Source organism: Bos mutus, chromosome 5, assembly GCF_027580195.1.
Source record: "Bos mutus isolate GX-2022 chromosome 5, NWIPB_WYAK_1.1, whole genome shotgun sequence".
NCBI lineage: Eukaryota > Metazoa > Chordata > Mammalia > Artiodactyla > Bovidae > Bos > Bos mutus.
In genome coordinates, this window is record NC_091621.1 from 54,558,836 (window position 1) to 54,584,175 (window position 25,340).

Genomic DNA, 25,340 nt, shown 5'->3' on the forward strand with positions numbered 1-25,340 from the left:
TCTTATTTTTGTGTTATATTTTATAGAATGTTTTTCTTGGAGTATTACAAATATGGCTAGTATTTGAGATAGAAGGAAGAAAGAACTGGAATTTTCTTCCTCTTCAGCCTAAATTTTTGTTTGTTTTTGCAACACTTTGAAAGCCAAAAAGAAAAGGTGGGGCTGTTATTTTTAAAGATGTGAAACATGATCTTCCTCACCACACAGCAAAAGTGAAACAGAATCCCAAGGGTAAGGTAGAATAGGGGATACTTATTTCTATAGAGGAGTTTTCAAAATGAGGTCTGAAGTACTATTACAAATATTTTCCCCTCATTATTCTACTTCAGAATGAATTATAACCATAAATAATTTGGGGGGTTTTTTACTTTTTTTTTTTTTTTAATTTTTGGCTCTGCCACTTGACTTGCTGGATCTTAGTTCCCTGACCAGGGATTGAACCCAGGCCACCACAGTGAAAGTGCTAAGTCCTAACACTGGACCACCAGGGAACTCATAAATTCTTTATCTTTCTCATGTCATAAATTTGGTTTTCTGTTCAGACATTTCTTTTTGGTGTTAATACGATGTCTTTAAGTAGTGACTTTCATAGCTCTGTAACTAAAGAGTTGAAGATAAACCAAGTAATTTAGACTTCGATACTATTTATTCTAGATAGCTATGATTCAAAGAAGTTTTTTTCCCCTATATAATGTTTCTTTTCTGTGAGCAAAAGATTTTCTTTAATTTTATAGCGAGTTTGTTTAATAATAAATAATCAGAAATAGGGACTTCCCTGGTAGCTCAGTGGTAGACAATCTGCCTGACAGTGCAGGAGACATGGTTTCGATCCCTGATCTGGGAAGATCCCACATACTGTGGAGCAGCTGAACCTGTGTGCCACAGCTATTGAGCCTGTGATCTGGAGCCTGGGAACCACAACTCCTGAAGCCCGCACGTCCTGGCGCCCGTGCTCTGCAGCGAGAGAAGCCGCCATAGTGAGAAGCCTACGCACACCTAGGGAGTACGCCTGCTGGACACAACTAAAGAAAAGCTGCGCAGCAACAAAGACCCAGCACAGCCAGAATTAAAAAGAAAAGCAGAAGTAGCTAAACTCTAAATGTTACCTGCAGGGATGCAAATTTTGCCTTTCAGTTTTCAAAAGACAAGTTTTTTTAAACCTTATAAAATTTTAAAAAGCCATCCAAAGATATATTCTAAGTGATATGCTTTCTTGCTGCTGTATATATACTTCTCAGATTAACTGAATTTCATTTAACTATGACAGGAGTTATAAAAGAATTCATTTTATTTTTGTTAAGATTTTCAATGTCCAAATATCATTTCTTATATGAAAGTAATTAATAATTATTGCAATATGTTTTCATACAGGATACATCTGATTCTTTTAATGATTCTGAAATCTGTTTTGCTTTCAGCTGTATTATCTCAAAAGTGGCTAGTGCTTTACCAGGAAAAAAAAAAACAACACTTCAATTCAATGTATCTTTATTTACATAGGAAATGGCCGTTTTCAAGATTGCAGCACTACAAAAAGTTGTAGATAATAGTGTCTCTCTGTCAGAACTAGAATTGGCCAATAGACAATACAATGAACTGACTGCTAAGTACAGAGATATCTTGCAAAAAGATAATATGCTTGTTCAAAGAACAAATAACTTGGAACACCTAGAGGTAAGTTGATGTGATCCTTAAACCTTGTGATATGAGCCTCTCTTTGTGTGTGAGGGGGGTGGTATCTGTAGGTACAGAATAATTTCTGGACAGCTTCTTCCAGGTCATCTTCCTTAGCCTATTTGCGGAATTTAGCTGAATCAGACCTCTTAAACCAGGCACTTGAAAAAAGAATGTGGAACATATAGAATAATGTAATCAAAAGAGAAAGCATTATTAAGCATCCACCGTTTTCACTTACCCTGACCTCTGATTGCCTCATGGCCCATAGTTTTGGGGGATGGATGTAGCAGAGAGTAGATGAGACATAAATCTCTCTTCCTGGACCATGGATGACCTCTGCAAATCTGTAGCCTTTCTTACTGTCTGGAAAGAGAAAAGTGGCCTGGAGTATCTTGGTTTAATTCAAGTCTATGAAATAACCCTGGTGGCTCAGATGATAAGGAATCTGCCTGCTTTGCAAGAGATCTGGGTTTGATCCCTGTGTTGAGAAGATCTCCTAGAGAAAGGAATGGCTACCCACTCCCAGGATTCTTGGAGAATTCCATGGATAGAGGAGCCTGGTGGACTACAGTCCATGGGGTCGCATAGAGTTGGACAGGACTGAGTGACTAACACTTTCATGAATAGGACCCAAGACCCTTTATAATTCTCTTCTAGCCACTTGATCTTCATATGTTTTACATTAAGCAAAACAAGCTCCTGTTTTTGTTTCTCTTCTTCATCAAAAGTAAGAAATTATGTCTTTTGGTTCATTTTCTTTTATGATACTCATTGAAATAGAATGAGATCTAAATCTTTTGGTTTGAAAGCTCTCACTTGCTTCTCAGTTGAGTTCAGTTGCTCAGTCGTGTCCAACTCTTTGCGACCCCATGAATCGCAGCACGCCAGGCCTCCCTGTCCATCACCATCTCCCGGAGTTCACTCAGTCTCACGTCCATCGAGTCGGTGATGCCATCCAGCCATCTCATCCTCTGTCGTCCCCTTCTCCTCCTGCCCCCAATCCCTCCCAGCATCAGAGTCTTTTCCAATGAGTCAGCTCTGCACAGAGTTTCAGCTTTAGCACCATTCCTTCCAAAGAAATCCCAGGGCTGATCTCCTTCAGAATGGACTGGTTGGATCTCCTGGCAGTCCAAGGGACTCTCCAGAGTCTTCTCCAACACCACAGTTCAAAAGCACCAATTCTTCGGCGCTCAGCTTTCTTCACAGTCCAACTCTCGCATCCATACATGACCACTGGAAAAACCATAGTCTTGACTAGACGGACCTTTGTTGGCAAAGTAATGTCTCTGCTTTTGCATATGCTGTCTAGGTTGGTCATAACTTTCCTTCCAAGGAGTAAGCGTCTTTTAATTTCATGGCTGCAATCACCATCTGCAGTGATTTTGGAGCTCCAAAAAAGAAAGTCTGACACTGTTTCCACTGTTTCCCCATCTATTTCCCATGAAGTGATGAGACCAGATGCCATGATCTTAGTTTTCTGAATGTTGTGCTTTAAGCCAACTTTTTCACTCTCCTCTTTCACTTTCATCAAGAGGCTTTTGAGTTCCTCTTCACTTGCTTAGGGAGGCATATTCAAGAAAATATTCTGAATAGCTTTCAGTGGCTCCTACACAGTTATATGTTTTTGTTGTTCAGTTGTTCAGTCATGTCCAACTCTGCGACCCCATGGACTGCAGCATGCCAGCCTTTCCTGCCCTTCACCATCTCCCAGAGCTTGCTCAAACTCATGTCCATTGAGTCAGTGATGCCACCCAACCATCTTGACCTTTGTTGTCCTCTGCTCCTCCTACCTTCAATCTTTTATTTTTTATCCTGCTTTCAGTCTTTTATAATGACACAATTATCTGAGTCATTATTTATTAGTATTAACTAGAAATAATCAGGATCAGTTTACTTTTTATTATTTTTGTTGAAGAGAGATGATTATATTAATTTTGTATAAAATTCTGCATATTTAAGTGTGATAATAATCTCACCTTTTCCCCATCTTTTATGTCTGCTGTCCTCACTTCTCTAACATTAAAAATTATAGATATGAATGAATAACTTTTAACTTTTAAAATTTATTTTCCCAGATAACATTTTTCATTTCTACTCAAACCTTAAACTTTTTTCTATTTGTAGTATATCCTTTTCTCTTCTTTACTTCCTGTATCTCAGTTATAATTCTGAACATATGTGCCTCTCTACTGGGAAGTCTTAGTTTTATTCTCTACCATTATTATTGTGGTAATGATTCAGTTCAGTTCAGTTCGGTCACTCAGTCGTGTCCAGCTCTTTGCAACCCCATGGATTGCAGTATGTCAGGCTTCCCTGTATCACGAACTCCCGGACCTTACTCAGACTGAGGTCTATCGAGTTGGTGATGGCATCCAACCATCTCATCCTGTGTCATCCCCTTCTCCTCCCACCTTCAGTCATTCCCAGCATCAAGGTATTTTCCAATGAGTCAGTTCTTCGCATCAGGTGGCCAAAGTATTGGGAGTATCAGCTTCAGCATCAGTCCTTCCAGTGAATATTCAGGACTAATTTCCCTTAGGATGGACTAGTTGGATCTCCTTGCAGTCCAAGGGACTTTGAAGAATATCGTCCAACCCCACAGTTCAAAAGCATCAATTCTTCAGTGCTTAGCTTTCTTTATAGTCCAACTCTCACATCCATACATGACTACTGGAAAAACCAAAGCTTTGACTAGACAGACTTTTGTTGGCAAAGTAATGTCTCTGCTTTTTAATATGCTGTCTAGGTTGGTCATAACTTTTCTTCCAAAGAGCAAGCGTCTTTTAATTTCATGGCTGCAGTCACTGTCTACAGTGATTTTGGAGCCCCCAAAAATAAAGTCTCTCACATTTCCATTGTTTCCCGTCTATTTGCCATGAAGCAATGGGACCAGATGCCATGATCTTCGTTTTCTGAATGTTGAGCTTTAAGCCAACTTTTTCACTCTCTTCTTTCACTTTCATCAAGAGGCTCTTTAGTTCCTCTTTGCTTTCTGCCATAAGTGTGGTGTCATCTGCATTTCTGAGGTTATTGATATTTCTCCCGGCAGTCTTGATTCCAGCTTGTGCTTCATCCAGTCCAGCATTTTTCATGATGTACTCTGCATAGAAGTTAAATAAGCAGGGTGACAATATACAGCCTTGACGTACTCCTTTCCAGATATGGAACCTGTCTGCTGTTCCATGTCCATACTTCCATGTTACATTCTACTTGCTGCCACCAGAATGGTCATTCTAAACAGGAATCTGACGATGCCCTTCCCTTCCTTAAGGGAAGGTTATGAAACTGTTGAGTATCCATGTTGGCCAAAAGTGAACATGGCATAAGCTAGTGCTCAGAAGGTTAGGATATACAAGATGTACAAGTATACAATTTTATATACTGGATATACAAGATTTTAATGATTATTTTAAAATAATATTTTATATGTATGTTCATACAACATATATACATGTGTATGTCTATATTTGTATTACATATAGGGAAACTTCTACTTTTGTTAAAAAAAAAAGTTGGTGAGCTTTAGGAGATTATTGTGTGAAGTTAAGACAATGTCACTTCTGTGGTATTAGTCAAAATTACAGGGTCCTTTCTCAGTGATGTTGCTATTTTATTTAGTGTCAAAATGTATCCCTAAAAGAACAAATGGAGTCTATCAGTAAAGAACTGGAGATTACCAAAGAAAAGCTTCACACTATTGAACAAGCCTGGGAACAAGAAACTAAATTAGGTAAGTATTATGACTCTGATAATATAAAATAATTAAGATCTAATAGTGAGTATTTTTTCATTTAAAGTTCTCTTTCTATACCAGATAGATAAAAAGGAAGTTGTTTGATAAAAAATGAACTCTCTGCCTAACTGTTTAATTTAGCAGGCAGTTGATGAATACTGTGTTGCACTAATCTCTACCAAGATTTGATTTTTAGTTATTAAATTGGATTTGTTTCTAAGGAAATCATATGTGCTAAAATTTATGAGTTAGCATTAGGTATTATATTGAACCATTTAAGAATTAATGCAGATGATAATTTTGAAATATCTGTATTTTAATGATAGTATAATGAACTCTTTCACTGTGTGTAAAGTTATATTAGCAATATATCATTTGATATTTTTAAATTAAAAGATGACCTTAAGCATATTGCTACAGTTTCACTACTATATCAATTTTGTATTACCTTATACATGTTTATATATTTTATATACTTAAAACTATAATAAACATTGTATGCTATATTTATTTAGTAGATACAAAATATTTCATTTTTTATTCATTATACTTATAAATATTCATACCATAAAGTACTGTGTTTGAGGGATTAAATCACCCGCTTTTCTAAGTTTTGGTATTGCTTATTTATTGCTGCTGTCAACATTTTCATGTGTATCTAACAGAGATACTATTGTCTCAAAGGGTATTAAATTCTATGTGGCTTCTGCTAAGATTTTCCATATTCATTTTTCAAATGGTTTTCCTAGTTCATGAGATTTAAGTTATTTTATCTTACTAGCATTATGCTTTCCAGATAAATTTGCTCCTTTGGGTAAGGTGTTTCTTTTGTTTTCTATACCTTGGAGCTCTAATGTTTTTCAAGGTTTCTGTTACTGTTAAATTGTTAACAGATGTAGTTTAGAGAGGCTTGACATTGGGAAGTCTAAAATAAGCTACTTTTAGAAATGTGATTTTTAATTCATTAAGAGATTAAAAGTGAATTGACTTTCGTCTAACTCTTAAATGAAAGAAGATGAAATTTTAACTGAGATAGAGAAAAGAATATTATATACAGTTTCAGTAAGCTCTTTGTTCATCCTATCCTGTGTCTCTTTAATAAGTGCTGAGTTCCTTATAGAAATTCCTTAATTTCAAATACTTTAATCTCTCTGATACATGGCTTTGTATCACTGAATTTTTAAAAGCTTTTATTTCCTGTTGCCCTTCCTTATCTCTTTGTTTATTAGTGTCACTTTATTACTTTTTTTCATGCAGGAATTGATTGGTGTTGGCTGTTACTCTCCCTAGGACACTCCAAATGCAGAGTGTCTCTTTTCACTATCAGAGTTTAGCACAAAAGAAAATGGAAAGGGGTTTTATGTTCTTTGTATATTTATATTTACTGCAACTTTTTTTCTGTCCTTCATGGTGGTTAGTTGCCTAAATGGTTCCATAATGTTTTCCTAACACATTTAGCTTTCCAGTAATGTTACTATTAGTTATTTGATCACTGCCTGCAGCAACTATTTTAGATATATACAGGACAAAAGGAAGTACTTCTTAAAACTGATGTAGACACCAAAACAATTTGCCTGGTTTCCAAAAAATTTATGTACTTTTGAGCAAACTCAGTTATAGAACTCAAGCTTGTAAAGCTAGAAAGATAGAAGGGCATTATTGTAAAAGACAAAATGAATCACTGCACAGTTCCTTAAAATAATTGACTTGCCTGAACATAATGATTAATTGACACTCTAAAAAATAAAACTCTCTACCAAATGTCTTTTTCCTGGAGCACGTCTGTTATGCATAACAGAAATACTCATTTTCTCTTCTTAAAAAATGACTAACATTCCTACATGATACCTTTTCATTGTAAATTGGGGTGTTTTTTTGGTTTTCTTTTCATTTAACCACAAACTTTTGTGTACAAAGATAAGCTATACAACTGCATATATAAGATGAGGGTGTAATAACTAATAAAATTAAATAAAATAACTTATTTGAGGATGGCCCAGTGATCAAGATTCTGCATTTCTACCACAGGGAGTCCGGGTTCGATCCCTGGTCAGGGAACTAGATCCCATATTCTACAACTAAGAGTTCTTATGCCACAACTAAAAGACCACACATTCTGCATCACAGATTGGAAGACCTGTGTGTGGCAACTGAGACCTGCTACAGCCAAACAAATAAATAAATATTTAAAGATAAATAAATAATGGGATTCTCCAGGCAAGAATACTGGAATGGGTTGTCATTTCCTCCACCCAGGGATCTTCCCAATCCAGGGATCAAACCTGCATCTCTTTCATCTTCTGCATTGGCAGACAGTGTCTTTGCCACTGGCACCACCTGGGAAACCCATTCAGTTCAGTTCAGTTGCTCAGTCGTGTCCGACTCTTTGTGACCCTATGAATCGCAGCATGCCAGGCCTCCCTGTCCATCACCAACTCCTGGAGTTTAGTCAAACTCATGTCCATCGAGTCAGTGATGCCATCCAGCCATCTCATCCTCTGTCATCCCCTTCTCCTCCTGCCCCCAATCCCTCCCAGCATCAGGGTCTTTTCCAATGAGTCAACTCTTTGGATAAGGTGGCCAAAGTATTAGAGTTTCAGCTTTAGCATCAGTCCTTCCAATGAATACCCAGGACTGATCTCCTTTAGGATGGACTGGTTGGACCTCCTTGTAGTCCAAGGGACTCTGAAGAGTCTTCTCCAACACCACAGTTCAAAAGCATTAGATATATACAAAAGCCAAATAATATTCAGGGTTAAAGAAGATATTTGGTAAAATCGCTAAATCACATTGCTTCAGGTTTTACTTTTTTACTCTTTAAGACTTTAAAAGTAAAGTCATTGAACTTGCATTCACAGAGTAGTGTTACTTCACTGTATTTCTTCTTATACAATGTATTTCTCAGTTAACGAAATGTGTTTATTTGCCCTTTTTTGGCTTCCTATTTGTGACACCTCCCACACTACATCTTTTACATGGTTACTTCTGTACAGGCATACCTTGGACATACTGCAAGTTCAGGTCTAGACCAGCACAACAAAACAAATATTGCAATAAATGAGTCACAGAAATGTTTTAGTTTCCCAGTGCCTATAAAAGTTATGTTTACATTATACTATAGTGTATTAGGTGTGCAATCGTATTATATATAAACAAATAATGTGCATACCTTAATGCTAAAATACTTCAGTGCTAAAAAATGCTAGCCATCATCTGAACCTTCAGTTTGTCATAGTAGTAGCATCAAAGATCACTGATCATGGATCACATAACCAATATACTAGTAGTGGAAAAGGGTGAGATATTGTGAGAATTACCATTGTGATACAGAAACACAAAAAGAGCAAACGGTATTGGAGAAATGGCACCAGTAGACTTACTCGGCTCAGGCCTGTCGCCACATACCTTCAATTTAAAAACAAAAAAAAAAAAAAATGCAATTATCTGCCAAGCTCAATAAAGTAAAGCACAAAATGCCTTTCATCCTATGAAGAATAATTTTTATGATCATTTGAATGATGAAACGTGGAAGTTCCCGAGAGATTAAGTGGGGTAGGCAGCATACAGACAAGATGTAACAGAGCTATGACTAGTGCCCAGGTCTGTCATAATTCAAAAGGCTCATGTGTTTTCCACAGAACCATATTACCTCCTTATATGATGTCTAAAATATTGGGGATAACATTTTGATAAGAGGAGCATAAGATTTACCAACACATTGTTGCATTTAGGAAATGAATCTAACATGGATAAGGCAAAGAAATCTGTAACCAACAGTGAGATTGTTTCTATTTCAAAAAAAATCACTATGCTGGAGATGAAGGAATTAAATGAAAGGCAGAGGGCTGAACATTCTCAAAAAATGTACGAACATGTGAAGACTTCACTACAGCAAATGGAGGAACGCAATTTTGAATTGGAAACCAAATTTGCTGAGGTTTGATATTATAATTTTTATCGTGCAGTTAGAAAGTAAATAATTATTCACGGTAGCCATTGTATTATTGGAAGAGGTTTGTTTGTAACTCTGAAGCAGCATATTAATACAGTGCTTGTGTTTCATGTAATAGATAAATAATATAGCTTTATATCTGAAATGTTTAAAAAGAAACCATGTATTTCTGTGATTGAGTTCTTATTTCTTACCAGCATTACAAAATTTAGGTGTAATGTGCAAAACGATGTTATTTGCTTAATGGAATTTCCTTCCATTGTCATCCATTCATTTAACAGTTATTATTTCTGAGTGCCTATAACATGCCAGATGCTGTGTGGGAACTGGAGTTATAGCACAAAATAAGACAGTAATCTCTCCTCTCAGGGACTTCATTCTAATAGAAAGTTTTAGACTTTTTTGATATGGTTAAAATTATTAAATTGGCTGGCAATAATATCGTTTGCAAATATTCAACAATTTATGATGAATATATAATCATATGTATTCTCAAGCACTCTTCCTTGACAATTAGTAAATTTCTCAGGTCATTCATGTTATTTTGTTTGTTTTAACCAAGTCATTAAATAATATATTAAGATTTCATTAATATTAACTTTATTTATAGATGATATAATTGAAGTAAAATGTAACAAGCATTTTAAGTAAATTAAGAGTATCATAGATTCGTATCTTACTAGATTGTGAGTTGACCAATATAAATGACTTGGTGGGTTGACATATAACTAGAGTTTTCCTAATTTGTTCCTGGCTTTTTCTCTCCTTATCATCTTCAATCTATTCTTAATACTTGACACCCAAGTTAGTATCTGGACTAAAATAAAGAGGACTGCAGGATGCTTAAAGGTATATTAGGAAAACTTCACCAAAGCTAATGTTTCTAAACATCTTTTGTTATTTTCCCAGCTTACCAGAATCAATTTGGAGGCACAGAAAGTGGAACAGATGTTAAGAGATGAATTAGCTGATAGTGTGAGCAAGACAGTAAGCGAGGCTGACAGGCAACACATTCTAGAATTAGAGAAGAGTGAAATGGAACTAAAAGTTGAAGTATCAAAGTAAGTGCGTGTGCAAGTTTTAGGCACTTGGTTAGCTGTGTCCATGTGCGTCACTTGGTTAGCTGTGCCCGTGTGCGTCACTTGGTTAGCTGTGCCCGTGTGCGTCACTTGGTTAGCTGTGCCCGTGTGCGTCACTTGGTTAGCTGTGTCCGTGTGCGTCATTTGGTTAGCTGTGTCCGTGTGCGTCATTTGGTTAGCTGTGTCCATGTTTGTCATTTGGTTAGCTGTGTCCACTGTGCTTTGTATTATGAAACCTTATTACAGTGATCAAGGGTAATATCCTTAGTAGCAGTTGATGCTGGTTTCTTTTTATATAGAACTCTGTTAAGTAATAATTGACTTCCCTGGTGGCTCAGATGGTAAAGCGTCTGCCTACTATACGGGAGACCCAGGTTCAATCCTTGGGTCAGGAAGATCTCCTGGAGAAGGAAATGGCAACCCACTCCAGTATTCTTGCCTGGAAAATCCCATAGATGGTGGAACCTGGTAGGCTACAGTCCATGGGGTCGCAGAGAATCAGACACGACTGAACAACTTCACTTTCACTAAGTAATATTAACAAGATTGATATTTAACTGGCATAAATAACAATATTGGAGAGGAAATAACTTCTCAAGATTTATATTTATCAGAACCCAGTATTACAGAAAACACAGAACTTGGCATCAGGACCCTATGAAATCTGTTTTTTTACCACATACTAGTATTTTTTTTGGAAGGAAGGGTTGTGGCATTTACTTAACTTACTAAGAGAGTTATAGTATATCTAGTTATAATAGGGTTGCTGTAAAAATATAAAGAACAATTCAGATTTGATTCAGTTTGCATATCTTGGGTATCTACTGTGTACTGTTTGTGGGCTCATTCGCTAAGTCATGTCCAACTCTTGTGACCCCATGAGCTGTAGCCCATGGGGCTCCTCTGTCCATGGAATTCTCCAGTCAAGAATACTGGAGTGGGTTGCCATTTCCTTCTCCAGGGAATCTTCCCAACCCAGGGCTCTAACCTGCTTCTCCTACACTGGCAGGTGGACGAGCACCTGGGAAGCTACACTCTGTGTACTGTGCTTTGTATTAAATACTTATTGAATCATCCCAATCCACTTAATAATCCAGATAACATTTGTTGTTTTCATTTTATATAAAGAAACAGTGTATTCTCTTAGAATTCAAAATATATGTAGGAGGAAGTACTATACACCAGGTATATGCTTGTATCCATTTGTAATCATGTGTTAGCTGCTTTAGAGTAGTATGAGGATCCTTGAGTTGATTCATCAAGCTCAAATAATTAGTAAAAAGGGTTATGGCTAACCCATGAAAGTATAGCCATTGTTTTGGAACCTCGTTTTGGTAATATCACTAATTTCCAGCCCTTTCACTATGAAGGACTCCTTTATTCTTCTTATGTCATGGACCTCACCTTTTTTAGTAAACTAAGTTATAATTAATCATTTTGTCATATTTTAATTGATTAAGACTCATATAACTGGCAATGAGAATTTCTAATCAACATGAGGAAACCAGACTTATCAGTTACACTGAACTAAAATTATTCCAGTCCAAAGTAAAATGCATTTTAGTTTACCTATTTAATCTTATCACAATAGTCATATAGGACATTTAATAATTATCATCAAGCTCCCCTCCTTTTTTGGTAATAGTAATAAATGTATAATCTTTTTCACATTTCTGCTAACTTATAAATAAAATAAAGCCAATCAAAGCATCATTGATTGACCTTGAAAATTTAAATTTCTATAATCTTAACTGTACAATTTGTCAAGTAAGCCTACCTAATACCTTATTCCAGCTATACCAAACCACGGTAACAAGTGTCTCATGAAAAAATTTGTGAGAGGAGTTTGTTGGCCATTTATGTTTGGGAAATGTACATGTACAGATTGAGATCCTTTTTTACTTTAGAACTTCTCAGAGCATTTGATATGATACTGTGTATATGAATTTTCAAGGGAGAGGAATGTTGGGAATGGAGCGGTTAAAACCTGTTAACCTCTCATGGAATTATGTTCCATGAAATACTTCAGGAAACTTTAGTATTTCGTAAAAAGAAGAGATGCTGCAAGCTAACAGCTTTTCCACAAGGGTCTAGAAATTGGAAAATCTAGTATTTATTTACTTAGAGTATGTACCTAATGATATCTGAAGTATCTTATTACTTCCTAGACTAAAAGAGATTTCTGATATTGCCAAAAGGCAAGTTGAAATTTTGAATGCACAACAACAGTCCAGGGAGAAGGAAGTAGAGTCCCTCAGAACACAGCTGTTAGACTATCAGGTATGTGCAGTGTTAACTCTTCTACATAGAGGCTTTTCTTTTCCAAAATTTATGTTAGATATTGGGATCATTTTGTAGTTTTAATCAGGATATATCAAATAGAGGCTCCGGTTTTCGTTAATTGTAACTTGATTAGAAAAATTTTAATTTGAAATGCCATTGGTAACACAGGAAAACATTTAAATGCTTACAGATGCATTGTACCAACTGCTGATCACAGTTCAGACAATGGGGAGAAACATGTCTTTCATAACAGCATTGTTCCTTGTATTTATGTATAGGTTTCCACATATTCTCACATTATAGTTTTTTTAGCATTAAAAAACTACCCGTTGTCTACATTAGTATTATTATCAGTATTGTTATTTACATATGGACGTTTAAAGTAAACTTAGTAATATTCCAACTGGTATGTAGTTAGGTGCCAGATTTAGATTTTAAATAAGTTTCATTCTAGTTCTTTTTATTCTGCAGTCTTTTGCAATTTATGTTAAAGCAAGGTTAGATTTTTGTAATTGTTTTAAATTAGTAAATTCTGATTTTTAAGTCCACGATAAGTTTCACTGGGAAAACTTGAAACTTACTACAAATATTTATTTTTCATGTCAGGCACAGTCTGATGAAAAGGCACTGATTGCCAAGCTGCACCAACACGTAGTCTCCCTTCAGGCTAGTGAGGCTGCTGCTCTTGGCAAGGTGGAGTCAGTTGCATCTAAACTGCAGAAGGTGGAGGCCCATACTCTGCGCTTAGAGCAGAAACTCGATGAAAAAGAACAAGCTCTCTTTTATGCCCGTTTGGAGGGTAGAAACAGAGCAAAACATCTGCGCCAAACAATTCAGTCTCTACGACGACAGTTTAGTGGAGCTTTACCTTTGGCACAACAGGAAAAGTTCTCTAAAACAATGATTCAGTTACAAAATGACAAACTTAAGATAATGGAAGAAATGAAAAATTCTCAACAAGAACATAGAAGTCTGAAGAACAAAACACTGGAGATGGAATTAAAGTTAAAGGGACTGGAAGATTTAATAAGCACTTTAAAGGATGCCAGGGGAGCCCAAAAGGTAAAACACCGATTTTAAGTTCAGTATTTTCAAAAGAGGTACATAATCATTTTGAGTTAATATGTGCCTATGTGGAAAATGCTTAATATATGAGCAAAATTCCAGATATAATTTATTAATTTAGATTATATAAATTAGGAGTTTGGGCTATTAGAATATCTGTTTATAAATAAAATGAGACTCCTCTAAGCCATAGTTTCAGTAGAAATGCTTAGAGTGTAATATCAAAGAATTTTAAACACTCTAGGAAAGTATGTATTAATTAAATACTAGTTGTAATTGTTCTTAAACATTATAGTGATTAAACAAGTAGTAGGCCTACATTTATTTTTTAATGTAATTTTGTTTTTACTCTTATTTGGAAGGAATTAATGAAAAATAATTATTTTGAAATTAAATTTTATTCTCTAGGCTGGAAACATTTGGGATTTTTATTTACGAAAGTAAAACCAATGTTGGAATTACACACAAACACTAAGGACCCAACAAATACATGAAAGTAAATGAATAAATAAATGTGATTATTAGTGATATCCGTTTCAGCATCTTTTGAAAAATGTTTTATGTTAAGATTCTACATATTAAAAAAGTCTATAGAAATTCTAAATAAACTTTTCTTGTTGGCACAACCAAGGATAATTTTATATCTTATTTTATTTTAGAATGTCCATTAATTTGAATTAAAATCATTAAGATCAGTAGAGAAATACATTATTTATTAATATAATATTAACATTTGTATATGTAATTTATAAATATTTAGGTAATCAGTTGGCACACAAAAATAGAAGAACTCCGTCTTCAAGAGCTTAAACTCAATCGAGAATTAGTCAAGGATAAAGAAGAAATAAAATATTTGAATAATATAATTTCTGAATATGAGAACACAATCAGTAGTCTGGAGGAAGAAATTGTGCAGCAGAATAAGGTTTCATTTTATATTTATTTTGGTGTTTTGTTGCTAAGGTTTTTAATATAACAACATTGCATTGATGACTACCTTATTTTCCTAATCAAGTATAGCTTCTATTATTATTCTTATAAAATATTGTTTGTCATTTTTTAAGCTATTCTAAAAATACATTATTCATTTATTTAGTTGTATTAGTAGTCTTGAAAGGAAGAATTCATAAGCAAGTTTATTTGGTAAGTTAATTTTTGTTTCACTGTTGGTTATTTAAATTCACCTTTACCAGTTTCTACTGGCCGTCACTGATGGAATAAGGCAGCTTGGTATAGAATAAAGCACAGAAGCTTTGGAGGCAGATGCAGTTCACTAAGCATTAGACATTTTGTTGTTCCTTCTGCTTAAATTGTTCTTACCTAAGATACCAATGCTTTCACTGCCTTCTGATCTTACCTCTAATGTCTTACCTTATCAATGAGGCCTTCACTAGTTACCCAACATACAACAGTAAATTTTATCATCAAGATTCCTTAAATACGGATTACCTAGTTTCATTTAACTCCATAGCACTCATCGCCCTCTGACATATGACATACTTATTTGTTTACTATCTCCCCCTCAGTAGTATATAAATCCTGTGGTGAAGGGGACTTGGTTTTGTTTATTGCTGTGTTCTCATTGTCTCGAATAGTACTTGCCACATAGAATGTGTCATTAAACGTGTTTTGGATGAATGGATGGATGGATAAATGGATGGGTACATGGATGGGTTGAAATCCTGACTCCACACCTGCCTGTCCTTGTCATCTTAGGCAAAAATTACTTAATCTCTGAATTTTCTTCGTTTTTCCTTAAAATGAAAATAATAACAGTGACCTCAAATGGTTGTTGTGAGGATTAAAGAAGAAAAACGTATGTAAAAATTCTTCTCATAGGCCTGGTGAGTGTCTTTGTGTGTGTATGAGCCAACTATCTTTCTTTAGTTTCATGAAGAAAGACAAATGGCCTGGGATCAGAGAGAAGTTGAGCTGGAACGTCAACTAGATGTTTTTGACCGTCAGCAAAGTGAAATACTACGTGAAGCACAAAAGGTATAAATGATTAATCCTGTTTGCTACTCTATAGCAGGACCTATAATGTTAACCAATAGAAATATTTTCTAAGGTTGGATGGAATTTTATTTTTATTTTTCTGTTTTTTTTTTTTTTAATTGGAGGATAATTGCTATACAGTGTTGCATTAGTTTCTGGTATACAACAGTGTGAATCAGCTATATGTATGCGTACATCCCCTCCCTTCTAAGCCTCCCTCCCAGTCACCACATCCTGCCCCTCTAGGCTGTCACAGAGTACTGCGGTCAGCCCCCTGTGTCATAGAGTAGTTTACCAGTATCTATCTATTTTACATGCGGCAGTGTATATACTCTTTCAATTCGTCCCACCCTCTCCTTCCCCTGCTGTGTCCACAGGTTCATTCTCTACATCTGTGTCTCTATTCCTGACCTGCAAATAGGTTCATCAGTACCATTTTTCTAGCTTCCTTGTATATGTGTTAATATACGGTATTTGTTTTTCTCTTTCTGGTTTACTTCACTGTATGACAGACTGTAGGGGTCATCCACATCACTACAAATGACCCAGTTTTCTTCCTTTTTATGGCTGAGTTGCAATTTTAATTGATGATATCTTTTTATGTGTCAACTATAAGTGTATTTAACCATGTCTTGTCATATAGTTGTAAACATTAATATTGTTATTTCCAATGTTGCAACTGCTTTTTTTTTTTAAAAATTCTATTTCTCAATAGTTTGAAGAGGCTACAGGATCAATGCCAGACCCTAGTTTGCCCATTCCGAATCAACTTGAGATTGCTCTAAGAAAAATTAAGGAAAATATCAGAATAATTCTAGAAACCCAAGCAACTTGCAGATCACTGGAAGAGGTAATTAGAAGAATTTGCGTATTGTTGTTGTTCAGTTGGCAAGTCTGACCCCAAGTCTGACTCTTTGTGACCCCATGGACTGTAGCATGCCAGGCTTCCTGGCCCCTCACCATCTCCTAGAGTTTGCTCAAGTTCGTGTCCATTTCATTGGTGATGTCATCCAACCATCTCATCCTCTGTTGCCCTCTTCTTGCATTTTGATAAGTGTATTATTGGATATACTTCTGGAATTTTATAAGTAATATTTTTAAATGAGGATGAAGCATAAAATGATGAATCTGTTGCTTATTCTACTCTACTTTTCTTTAGTCTTTCTTTTGCCAACAAAGAACAGTAGACATGGCTAATTTGAAATCACTCTTCTTTTAGTCATTACTTATCACTTTTGGGTACACTCGTCAGTTGCTAGCATGAAAGGAAACCAAAAGAGCATTTGACTATAGCTTTATGAACAATGTGTTTCCTTCCCCTCAATGATCAAGAATTGTTTTCATCCTTGTTTATTTTTATATTTTATTTTGAAGCATATGTTCTAAACTCTGGATCAATTTTCAGTTTATTTCTTTTTGTGGGTGGTTAAAGGGCTTGAAGGTAAACTAGGAATTGTTTCTTAGTTTAATATAGGTCTTAAATTTGGTTAATAGATGGTCACATCTCTCTTTGTTAAATTATACAGAAAATAGTAAAAACTGAATATATTTAGATGCCAACTAAAATGAAAATCATATTACTATAAATACATTTAAAATGATTTTTTAAATTGTGCATTTTTAAATCAACCAAAGAAACTTAAATTGTCTTCTGTATTGTAAATTTGTCATTTATGTGAGTTGCCACTGAGTTATTTGATTTTTGAGTATTTGCTTAATTCTGTTGAGGAATAAATACTATTTTCAGTTTTGTTTTGAGAAGCTGCACATTTTATAATGGAGAGCCATTGACCCAGACCACTAAAATTCCAACTTTTATACTTTGTTGACTTCCATGGGTTACTCTTCTGGTGCTCTAATGAGTCAATGAATCAAAATAAAAGAAATGATTTATTACATTTTCTTTATAGATCTATCACCATCCACATTTCTATTTCTAAAACTATAAGATCTAAATAAAGTATTGTAACTAAATTTCATTTTCATCATAACAATGAAGTTTCTAACATATATAATAATCTTATAAATAAAATATGCATGTAGATAACTGCTGTCACATAGAAATACAGTTTAACCTTATTAAGACTCTTGAGAGTCCCTTGGACTGCAAGGAGATCCAACCAGTCCATCCTAAAGGAGATCAGTCCTGGGTATTCTTTGGAAGGACTGATGTTGAAGCTGAAACTCCCAACACTTTGGCCACCTGATGTGAAGAGCTGACTCATTTGATGCTGGGAAAGATTGAAGGCAGGAGGAGAAGGGGATGACAGAGGATAAGATGGTTGGATGGCATCACCAACTCAATGGACATGAGTTTGAGTAAATTCTGAGAGTTGGACAGGGAGGCCTGGTATGCTGCAGTCCATTGGGTCGCAGAGTCGGACATGACTGAGAGACTGAATTGAACTGAAAGTAGCATTTGGCTATCAGTGCGCTTCCCTTGTAGCTCAGTTGGTTGAGAATCTGCCTGCAATGCAGGAAACCCAGGTTCGATTCCTGCATTGGGAAGATCCCCTGGAGAAGGAGATGGCAACCCACTCCAGTATTCTTGCTCGGAGAATCTCATGGACAGAGGAGCCCAGCAGGCTACAGTCCATGGGGTAGTACGAATTGGACGCGACTTAGTGACTAAACCACCACCACTAGTCTGACTAAAATTCAGATGAAGCATTTAAAAGAAAAAAAAGTATTTTTTTTTTTTTAATGATTTATCATTACAGAAACTAAGAGAAAAAGAATCTGCTTTACGGTTAGCAGAGGAGAATATTCTGTCAAGAGACAAAGTAATCAATGAACTGAGGCTTCGATTGCCTGCCACTGCAGAACAAGAAAAGCTTCTAGCTGAGTTCAGCAGAAAAGAGGTGGAACCAAAATCTCATCACACGTTGAAACTTGCTCATCAGACCATTGCAAATATGCAAGCAAGGTTAAATCAAAAGGAAGAAGTGTTGAAGAAGTATCAACATCTGCTAGAAAAAGCCAGAGAGGTATTTGATTATGTTATGCTGTCTTATTTATTATGGTGTTTTTAGACAAATGCCAAATACTATTCTGCCCTTAAGTGGTGTTTCATTTTTTGTTTTCAAATGATTCTATTCAGGTATTGTTACTTTCACGTGATTGGATTACAGGTCTGTCAGTAAAACTGGCAGTTTGTGTTATTGATTGAGTAAACCAGTAATAGTGTTCATGGTGAAACTGTGATTTCGAGTTAATAGGTGAAGATTGAGGCAGTAAGTTAGAATGAAATCCATCACACTGGTTTCAGTGAAAATCAAATTTGCTAGAATTTTAAGGGGTAAAAAAAATCTAAAATTTAAAAATTGCTAGAAACAAGTTAAAAGATAATGAATCCATATTATTCTAATATTAAGAATAAATTATACTCTAAGGCTAGGCTTGTCAATTTGAACATGTGCTAGAGAAATGTATGCACATGTTGTTCCTTCCTTCTCATAAGGATTTTAGTATATTAAAGATAAAATATTTAAGACTTTTAGAATGTAAATTTATATGAATCACAATGTAAGCTATAGTTTTAATTTGTTATAAAACAGGAACAAAGAGAAATTGTTAAGAAACATGAAGAAGAACTTCATACTCTTCATCGTAAATTAGAACTGCAGGCTGATAATTCACTCAGTAAATTCAAAGAAACAGCTTGGGTAAGATTACAGTTTGGGTAAGAGTCTAGGAACTTTGTTCTATTCTTTATTGATTTTTCAGACCATACAGTTGAAAATTTAGCTCTGTTTTTGGGGAAAGGGGGTTGGAAGCCATTCTACATTTTTTTTTTTTTTTTTTTTTTTTTGCCAGAATAATCTGAATACACAGCTCTGATCATTTTTTTCCCTAGACGTACATTTGTTATAACTTACTGCTGCCTAGAAAATCATGTTTATATTTCTTCCTCTGACTTGTCTGTCTTTTCAAATCTGTACATTATTAGTTTACCTGTATCTAACTGCTTTCTATGTTCTGAATTCAGTTTATTCTTGCCTCTTGATCATTGCATTCTGTATGTGCAAAAGACCTGTCTTTCTTCTCCTAACATGCAAACCTTAGCTTTCTCAAACTTTAACTCATTAATTCAATCAACATTTATTTATTGATCCTTCCCTACATGTAGGTACTTTGTCAGATGCTGGGAATACAAAGAATAAGATCTCTATTTCCTATCTTCTCTAAGCCTTCATTGCCTTCATTACATTTTAGATTTGATATTGTTTTGATTATTTAAGGAACCAAGTTAAAATTATGAGATAAGTGTGGCATTGCATTGTACCTGCTCATGGCTAATATAATGATATTTCATAGGATTTAATAAAACAGTCTCCCACTCCAGTTCCTACCAATAAGCATTTTATTCGTTTGGCTGAGATGGAACAGACAGTAGCAGAACAAGATGACTCTCTCTCCTCACTTGTGATCAAACTAAAACAAGTATCTCAAGATTTAGAGAGACAAAAAGAAATCACTGAATTAAAAATCAAGGAATTTGAAAATATGAAATTACGGTAAGTCTTAGAAATAGATTGTAAATATAGGAAAATGGGAATAATGATACAATAAATATAAATGTAAGCATTTGTTATATCATGCACTGGTCTAAAAATATTGACTATATTATCTCATTTTATCCTCAGTACTACTAATGATATGGGATAGTCACTCCATTTTGCAGATAGGAAGCTAAGCTACAGAAGGCCTCAGTAACATGCCTAGGAGAAGATGCGAAAGCCATGATTTGAATCTAGTCAGTCTGACTCAAAAGATTCTTGTGTAGAATTTCATCTTTAACCTTTGAAAATTTCCTTTTTATTATCTGTAAAGGAAAATGACAATACTTAATCTGGCTCTTTCAAGGTGGTTATATGAAGGCCAGATGATGCTGTATATGGAAGTAGTTTGAAAATTGTAAAGTAACATAAATACAAAACTTTTACTTATATACCTGTAACAGTTTGTGGCCCCACTCCAGTATTCTTGCCTAGAGAATCCCGTGGACAGAGGAGCCTGGTGGGCTGCTGTCCATAGGGTCGCACAGAGTCGGACACGACTGAAGTGACTTAGCAGCAGCAACAGTTTGTGGCATACATTTAAGGCTCAAATATTTGTTGAATGAAATATTAATCTTTTTTATTAACCACATCAACGGTGGAGGGCTCAAAGCATTCTCTATATTAGAAATTCTAAACATTGTTCATTCATTTATCAGAGTATACATTTTAAAACTAAGATAGGTATAGGAGTTCCCTGGTGATCCCGTGGTTAGGGACCAGGATTAAACCTGGTCCAGGAATATTGGACATGCGGCGAGGCAGTAACGCCCATGTACCACAACTGCTGAGCCTGTGCACTGGAGCCTGTAGCCTCGACTATTGAGCCCAAGTGCTGCAACTGCTGAGCTCTGCATGCCCTTGAGCCTATGTTCCACCACAAGAGAAACCACCTCAATGAGATGCCCACACACAGCAACTAGAGAGTAGCCCCCACCACTCACCGAAAGCCTGCATGCAGCAGCAAGGACCCAGAACAGCCATAAATAAATAATAAAATAAGATAGGTTTATATTTAGGTATTTTGTAATCACTGGAGAACTATCTCTAGTGTTCAGTTTCTTATCTGAAAAAAAAATGAGAAAGTAAACTACTTGACTTATAATTCTATTCCATCTCTGACGTCCTTATTAGAACCTTTGATTTATTCATTTATCCAAGATACTTCTGACAAAGTTAACACTATTTTTGCTTTATTAAGAAGCTGCCACTTTAAATGAATTATTCTCTAAGAGAAAAGAGAAAGTAGCATGTGATATATAAGTTTCTGTCATATTTTAGAGCATAATATTTCTCTCATTTCTGAATCTGATTCTTGGATGTTGAAAATAATCAACTTTTGATATCATCTTGTATATTTACTATTTCGCCACCTGAAACACTTGAAGTTACTGTTTTGTACCTCTGTCATTTTAGCCTAAAGTTAATACTTTTATTCTCTGTGTGCGCAATGGTATGCATATTTTAATGTGTCTTAGGAAATTATAGTTCTGTGTGATTTCTTTAGTGAAACCTTATATTTTTACAGTATGATGATTATTTAAAGTGACTTAAGTTTTTGCTGTAAGAAACAAGTCTCAGATTGTTTAACACTGTACCTGTTGATAGTTCAACATACCTTTCATTGAACAAAGTTTAATAATTTAAATATCAATATTGATGGCCTTATTAACGTATCTATGTAAGTACAGTGAACTGGATGTAATGATGTAATTCCATGTATGAGACTAATATTGAATGAGCAGTAGGACTAATTGAATTTACTAAGTCTTTGTGCATGCATGCGTGCATAGTCACTTCAGCTGTAAAAAGTCTTTAGTTACTACTATAGTATCTACTTCCATATAGTATAGAGCTATAGAATTATAGATCCAATACTGGTGACTTTAAAACCATATACAAATTAAGAGTACACATGGATGGTTTCTGTGAAAGTTCATATTTTGTCTTTGTAAATGTCACTATAGGGCAGTGATTTTTCAAGCAGAAGTGATTTTTCTCTCCTCTCCCCTCAGGGACATTTGATGTAGACATTTTTGATGAATGCTTAGGAGTAGTATTGGCATCTTGTGGGTAGAAGCAAGGAATACCGCTAAATGTTTTAAAATGCATAGACAGTAGCCCCCACCCCCAATGAAGAATTATCCAGCAAAAATGTTAATAGTGCTATGGTTGAGAAACCCTTTTATAAAGCAAGCAGTTGCATCTTGCAGGAACCATAATATTTAAAGTGTTATTTTGTTCATTCTCTATATTATTTCATCTAGAGCCACAAATTACTGATGCAGTTGTTGCAAAAACATAGTAGGCAGAAACTGGAAGAAAGTCTATTTTATGTTAAGTAGTAGTTAAGTAAAGAATTGTTCATCTTTCAGGATTTAGATTGAGACTTAGATTTTTAAGGATACCAAGGACCAAACATTTGTTCTTTGTAAAATTTGTATCAATCAAACTGTTAATTGCAACAACCACTCTACTAAATACATATGTTTGCTGTATATTAGGCTCCAAGAAAATCATGCAGATGAAGTGAAAAAAATAAAAGCAGAAGTAGAGGATTTGAGGTGTCTTCTGGTGCAATCACAAAAGGAGTCACAAAGTTTAAAATCTGAACTTCAGACTCAAAAAGAAGCAAATTCAAGAGCTCCAACAACTACAATGAGAAATCTAGTAGAAAGGCTAAAGAGCCAATTAGCCTTGAAAGAAAAACAACAAAAAGTAAGTAACAATAGAAAGTTAACAAGATTTCAAAAAAACATGTGGTAGAATGCTTTTAATGCAGATTTGTAAAAGATGATAGCATGCATCTCTCTCTTGTAATAAAAAGTATAAGCATTATCTTAAGGGAGCCTGGTGGGCTGCCGTCTATGGGGTCGCACAGAGTTGGACACGACTGAAGCGACTTAGCAGCAGCAGTAGCAGTAAGCTGTTAAGCAAGTTTGGGTTTTTCAACATAACTCTTTTAGAAAGCCCTATAAATTGGTGGTGTTTTTAAGTTCAAATATAGTCCAACTTGGGCTTTCCTGGTGGCTTAGACAGTAAAGAATCTGTCTCCAATGCAGGAGACCTGGGTTTGATCACTGGATTGGGAAGATCCCTGAAGAAGGAAATGGCTACTCACTCCATGGAGAATTCCACAGACAGAGGAGCCTGGTGGGCTGCAGTCCATAGGGTCACAAAGAGTCGGACACGACTGAGCTACTAACACTTATATCTATGCATCGTCTAACTTATCTTTCTATGTTATCAGTCTGATTTGTGGGTTAGCTATAGGAAATAAAGAGAAATCTTCTTGAAAATATTTTCTCTCCTTTTCTGTTAGGATGCTCTGTTAGTGAGGCCATTTTGAACAATTTAAATAATTAAAAAATTTTAAACAATTCTGGGGATTAAGAAGGAGATAGGATAAGAGGAGGAAAGATTAAAGGAGATCTCAGAGACAGTGCTGTGAAAAGGAATTGGTCAGTGGATTAACAGGTTGATTAGTTTGTTTTCCATTTATCTCAGATTTTGTATATAATTAAATGTTTTAAATATAAAATATATAAAAATAATATAAAAACTGTTTTGTTTTTCTGTGCTAGCTCATGAAATTTATTGGCAGATTTTAAGTCTTTTCTAATCTTGTAACTTCGTCTTCTTAAATTCAATTAATTTCACATGGAAGCATATATTAAATGAGTAATTTAAATAAACATTTCAGCTTAGAATTTTGAGAACAAAACATGCCTGGGTTGTGTAATGCGGATTGTTTGATATAATGCTGCTGCTGCTGCTAAGTCGTTTCAGTCGTGTCTGACTCTGTGCAACCCCGTAGACGGCAGCCCACTAGGCTCCCCCATCCCTGGGATTCTCCAGGCAAGAACACTGGAATGGGTTGCCATTTCCTTCTCCAGTGCATGAAAGTGAAAAGTGAAAGTGAAGTTGCTCAGTCGTGCCCGACTCTTAGGGACCCCATGGACTGCAGCCCACCAGGCTCCTCCGTCCATGGGATTTTCCAGGCAAGTGTACTGGAGTGGGCTGCCATTGCCTTCGCCTTGATTTAATGCTAGATTTTCACAATTATCATTATCAAGATTTTGAATTCTCACACTCAATTTGGGAAGAATTGAGTTCACTTACTAATGGAAATCCATTTGAAACAGCTGGATTGTTTGTGAACACTGATTAAACATATGGTATTATAAGAGAATAGTTTAAAATAATGAATCTTATGTATATTTTATATTACATGTTTCTCATATAAAGTGTCATTTTTAAAAAATTATGTATGGTTTGAAATTTTTAGGCACTTAGTCGGGCACTTTTGGAACTTCGGGCAGAAATGACAGCAGCAGCTGAAGAACGTATTATTTCCATGACTTCTCAGAAAGAGGCAAATCTCAATGTTCAACAAATTGTGGATCGACATACTAAAGAGCTAAAGGTGATCATGAACGTGTGCATTCATATAACAGAGTTCCCACTAATTCCTGTTGGAAGAAAATTCACTTAGATATATAATAATTTTGGTAATGAATAAGGAATTTATTCCAATAAATAATTAGTGCATAGATGTATACATACTCAAAGTTCTGAACACTAAATATCTTTACCATATTCACTGAATATCGTCTTGAAGGTTAGTAAAGAGTAGTCCATTATAAGACAGTCCTCTTAATAGAATTAAATTTAAGAAACATTTTTCTTAGGCTTTTTAAATTCTGTATTGATAAGTGAGATTAGTTTTTGCTAAGTTCATAATATGACTTAATTGGCTTTCCTTTTTTAGCCCCTGAAATAGTTTATGGAAATTATGTAGTCCACATTTAATCTATAGGGCTGCCCAACATTAAAGCCTTTTCTTTTTTAAATTATTCCTTAATTTTTAACAGTGTATTATTTTCTTACCCGGTTATTAGGTTTGTTACTATATGAAATTTTTTTTCTAAAATGTGTACATTTAATTGTGATTTTTAAATTTCTCTACATAGAGTTTCATACAGTTTGAATAAAAT

General features: G+C 35.2%; 1 protein-coding gene across 9 annotated transcripts in view; it reads left to right on the forward strand.

The window, feature by feature from the left end:
* The window catches only part of CEP290 (centrosomal protein 290), a 95,226-nt gene that overhangs the window by 39,788 nt on the left and 30,098 nt on the right, over positions 1 to 25,340 (forward strand). For all 9 annotated transcript variants that reach the window (XR_011464255.1, XR_011464254.1, XM_070370952.1 and 6 more), the window contains exons 25-38: positions 1,501 to 1,674; positions 5,296 to 5,407; positions 9,142 to 9,347; positions 10,272 to 10,423; positions 12,610 to 12,721; positions 13,331 to 13,786; positions 14,550 to 14,714; positions 15,677 to 15,784; positions 16,500 to 16,634; positions 18,505 to 18,771; positions 19,342 to 19,449; positions 20,102 to 20,301; positions 22,848 to 23,061; positions 24,632 to 24,769. Coding sequence is in view for 7 of the 9 variants with exons in the window: in XM_070370952.1 (XP_070227053.1) it covers positions 1,501 to 1,674; positions 5,296 to 5,407; positions 9,142 to 9,347; positions 10,272 to 10,423; positions 12,610 to 12,721; positions 13,331 to 13,786; positions 14,550 to 14,714; positions 15,677 to 15,784; positions 16,500 to 16,634; positions 18,505 to 18,771; positions 19,342 to 19,449; positions 20,102 to 20,301; positions 22,848 to 23,061; positions 24,632 to 24,769 (2,547 nt within the window). In the remaining 2 variants the exon portion in view is untranslated. The remainder of the gene's footprint in view (positions 1 to 1,500; positions 1,675 to 5,295; positions 5,408 to 9,141; positions 9,348 to 10,271; positions 10,424 to 12,609; positions 12,722 to 13,330; positions 13,787 to 14,549; positions 14,715 to 15,676; positions 15,785 to 16,499; positions 16,635 to 18,504; positions 18,772 to 19,341; positions 19,450 to 20,101; positions 20,302 to 22,847; positions 23,062 to 24,631; positions 24,770 to 25,340) is intronic.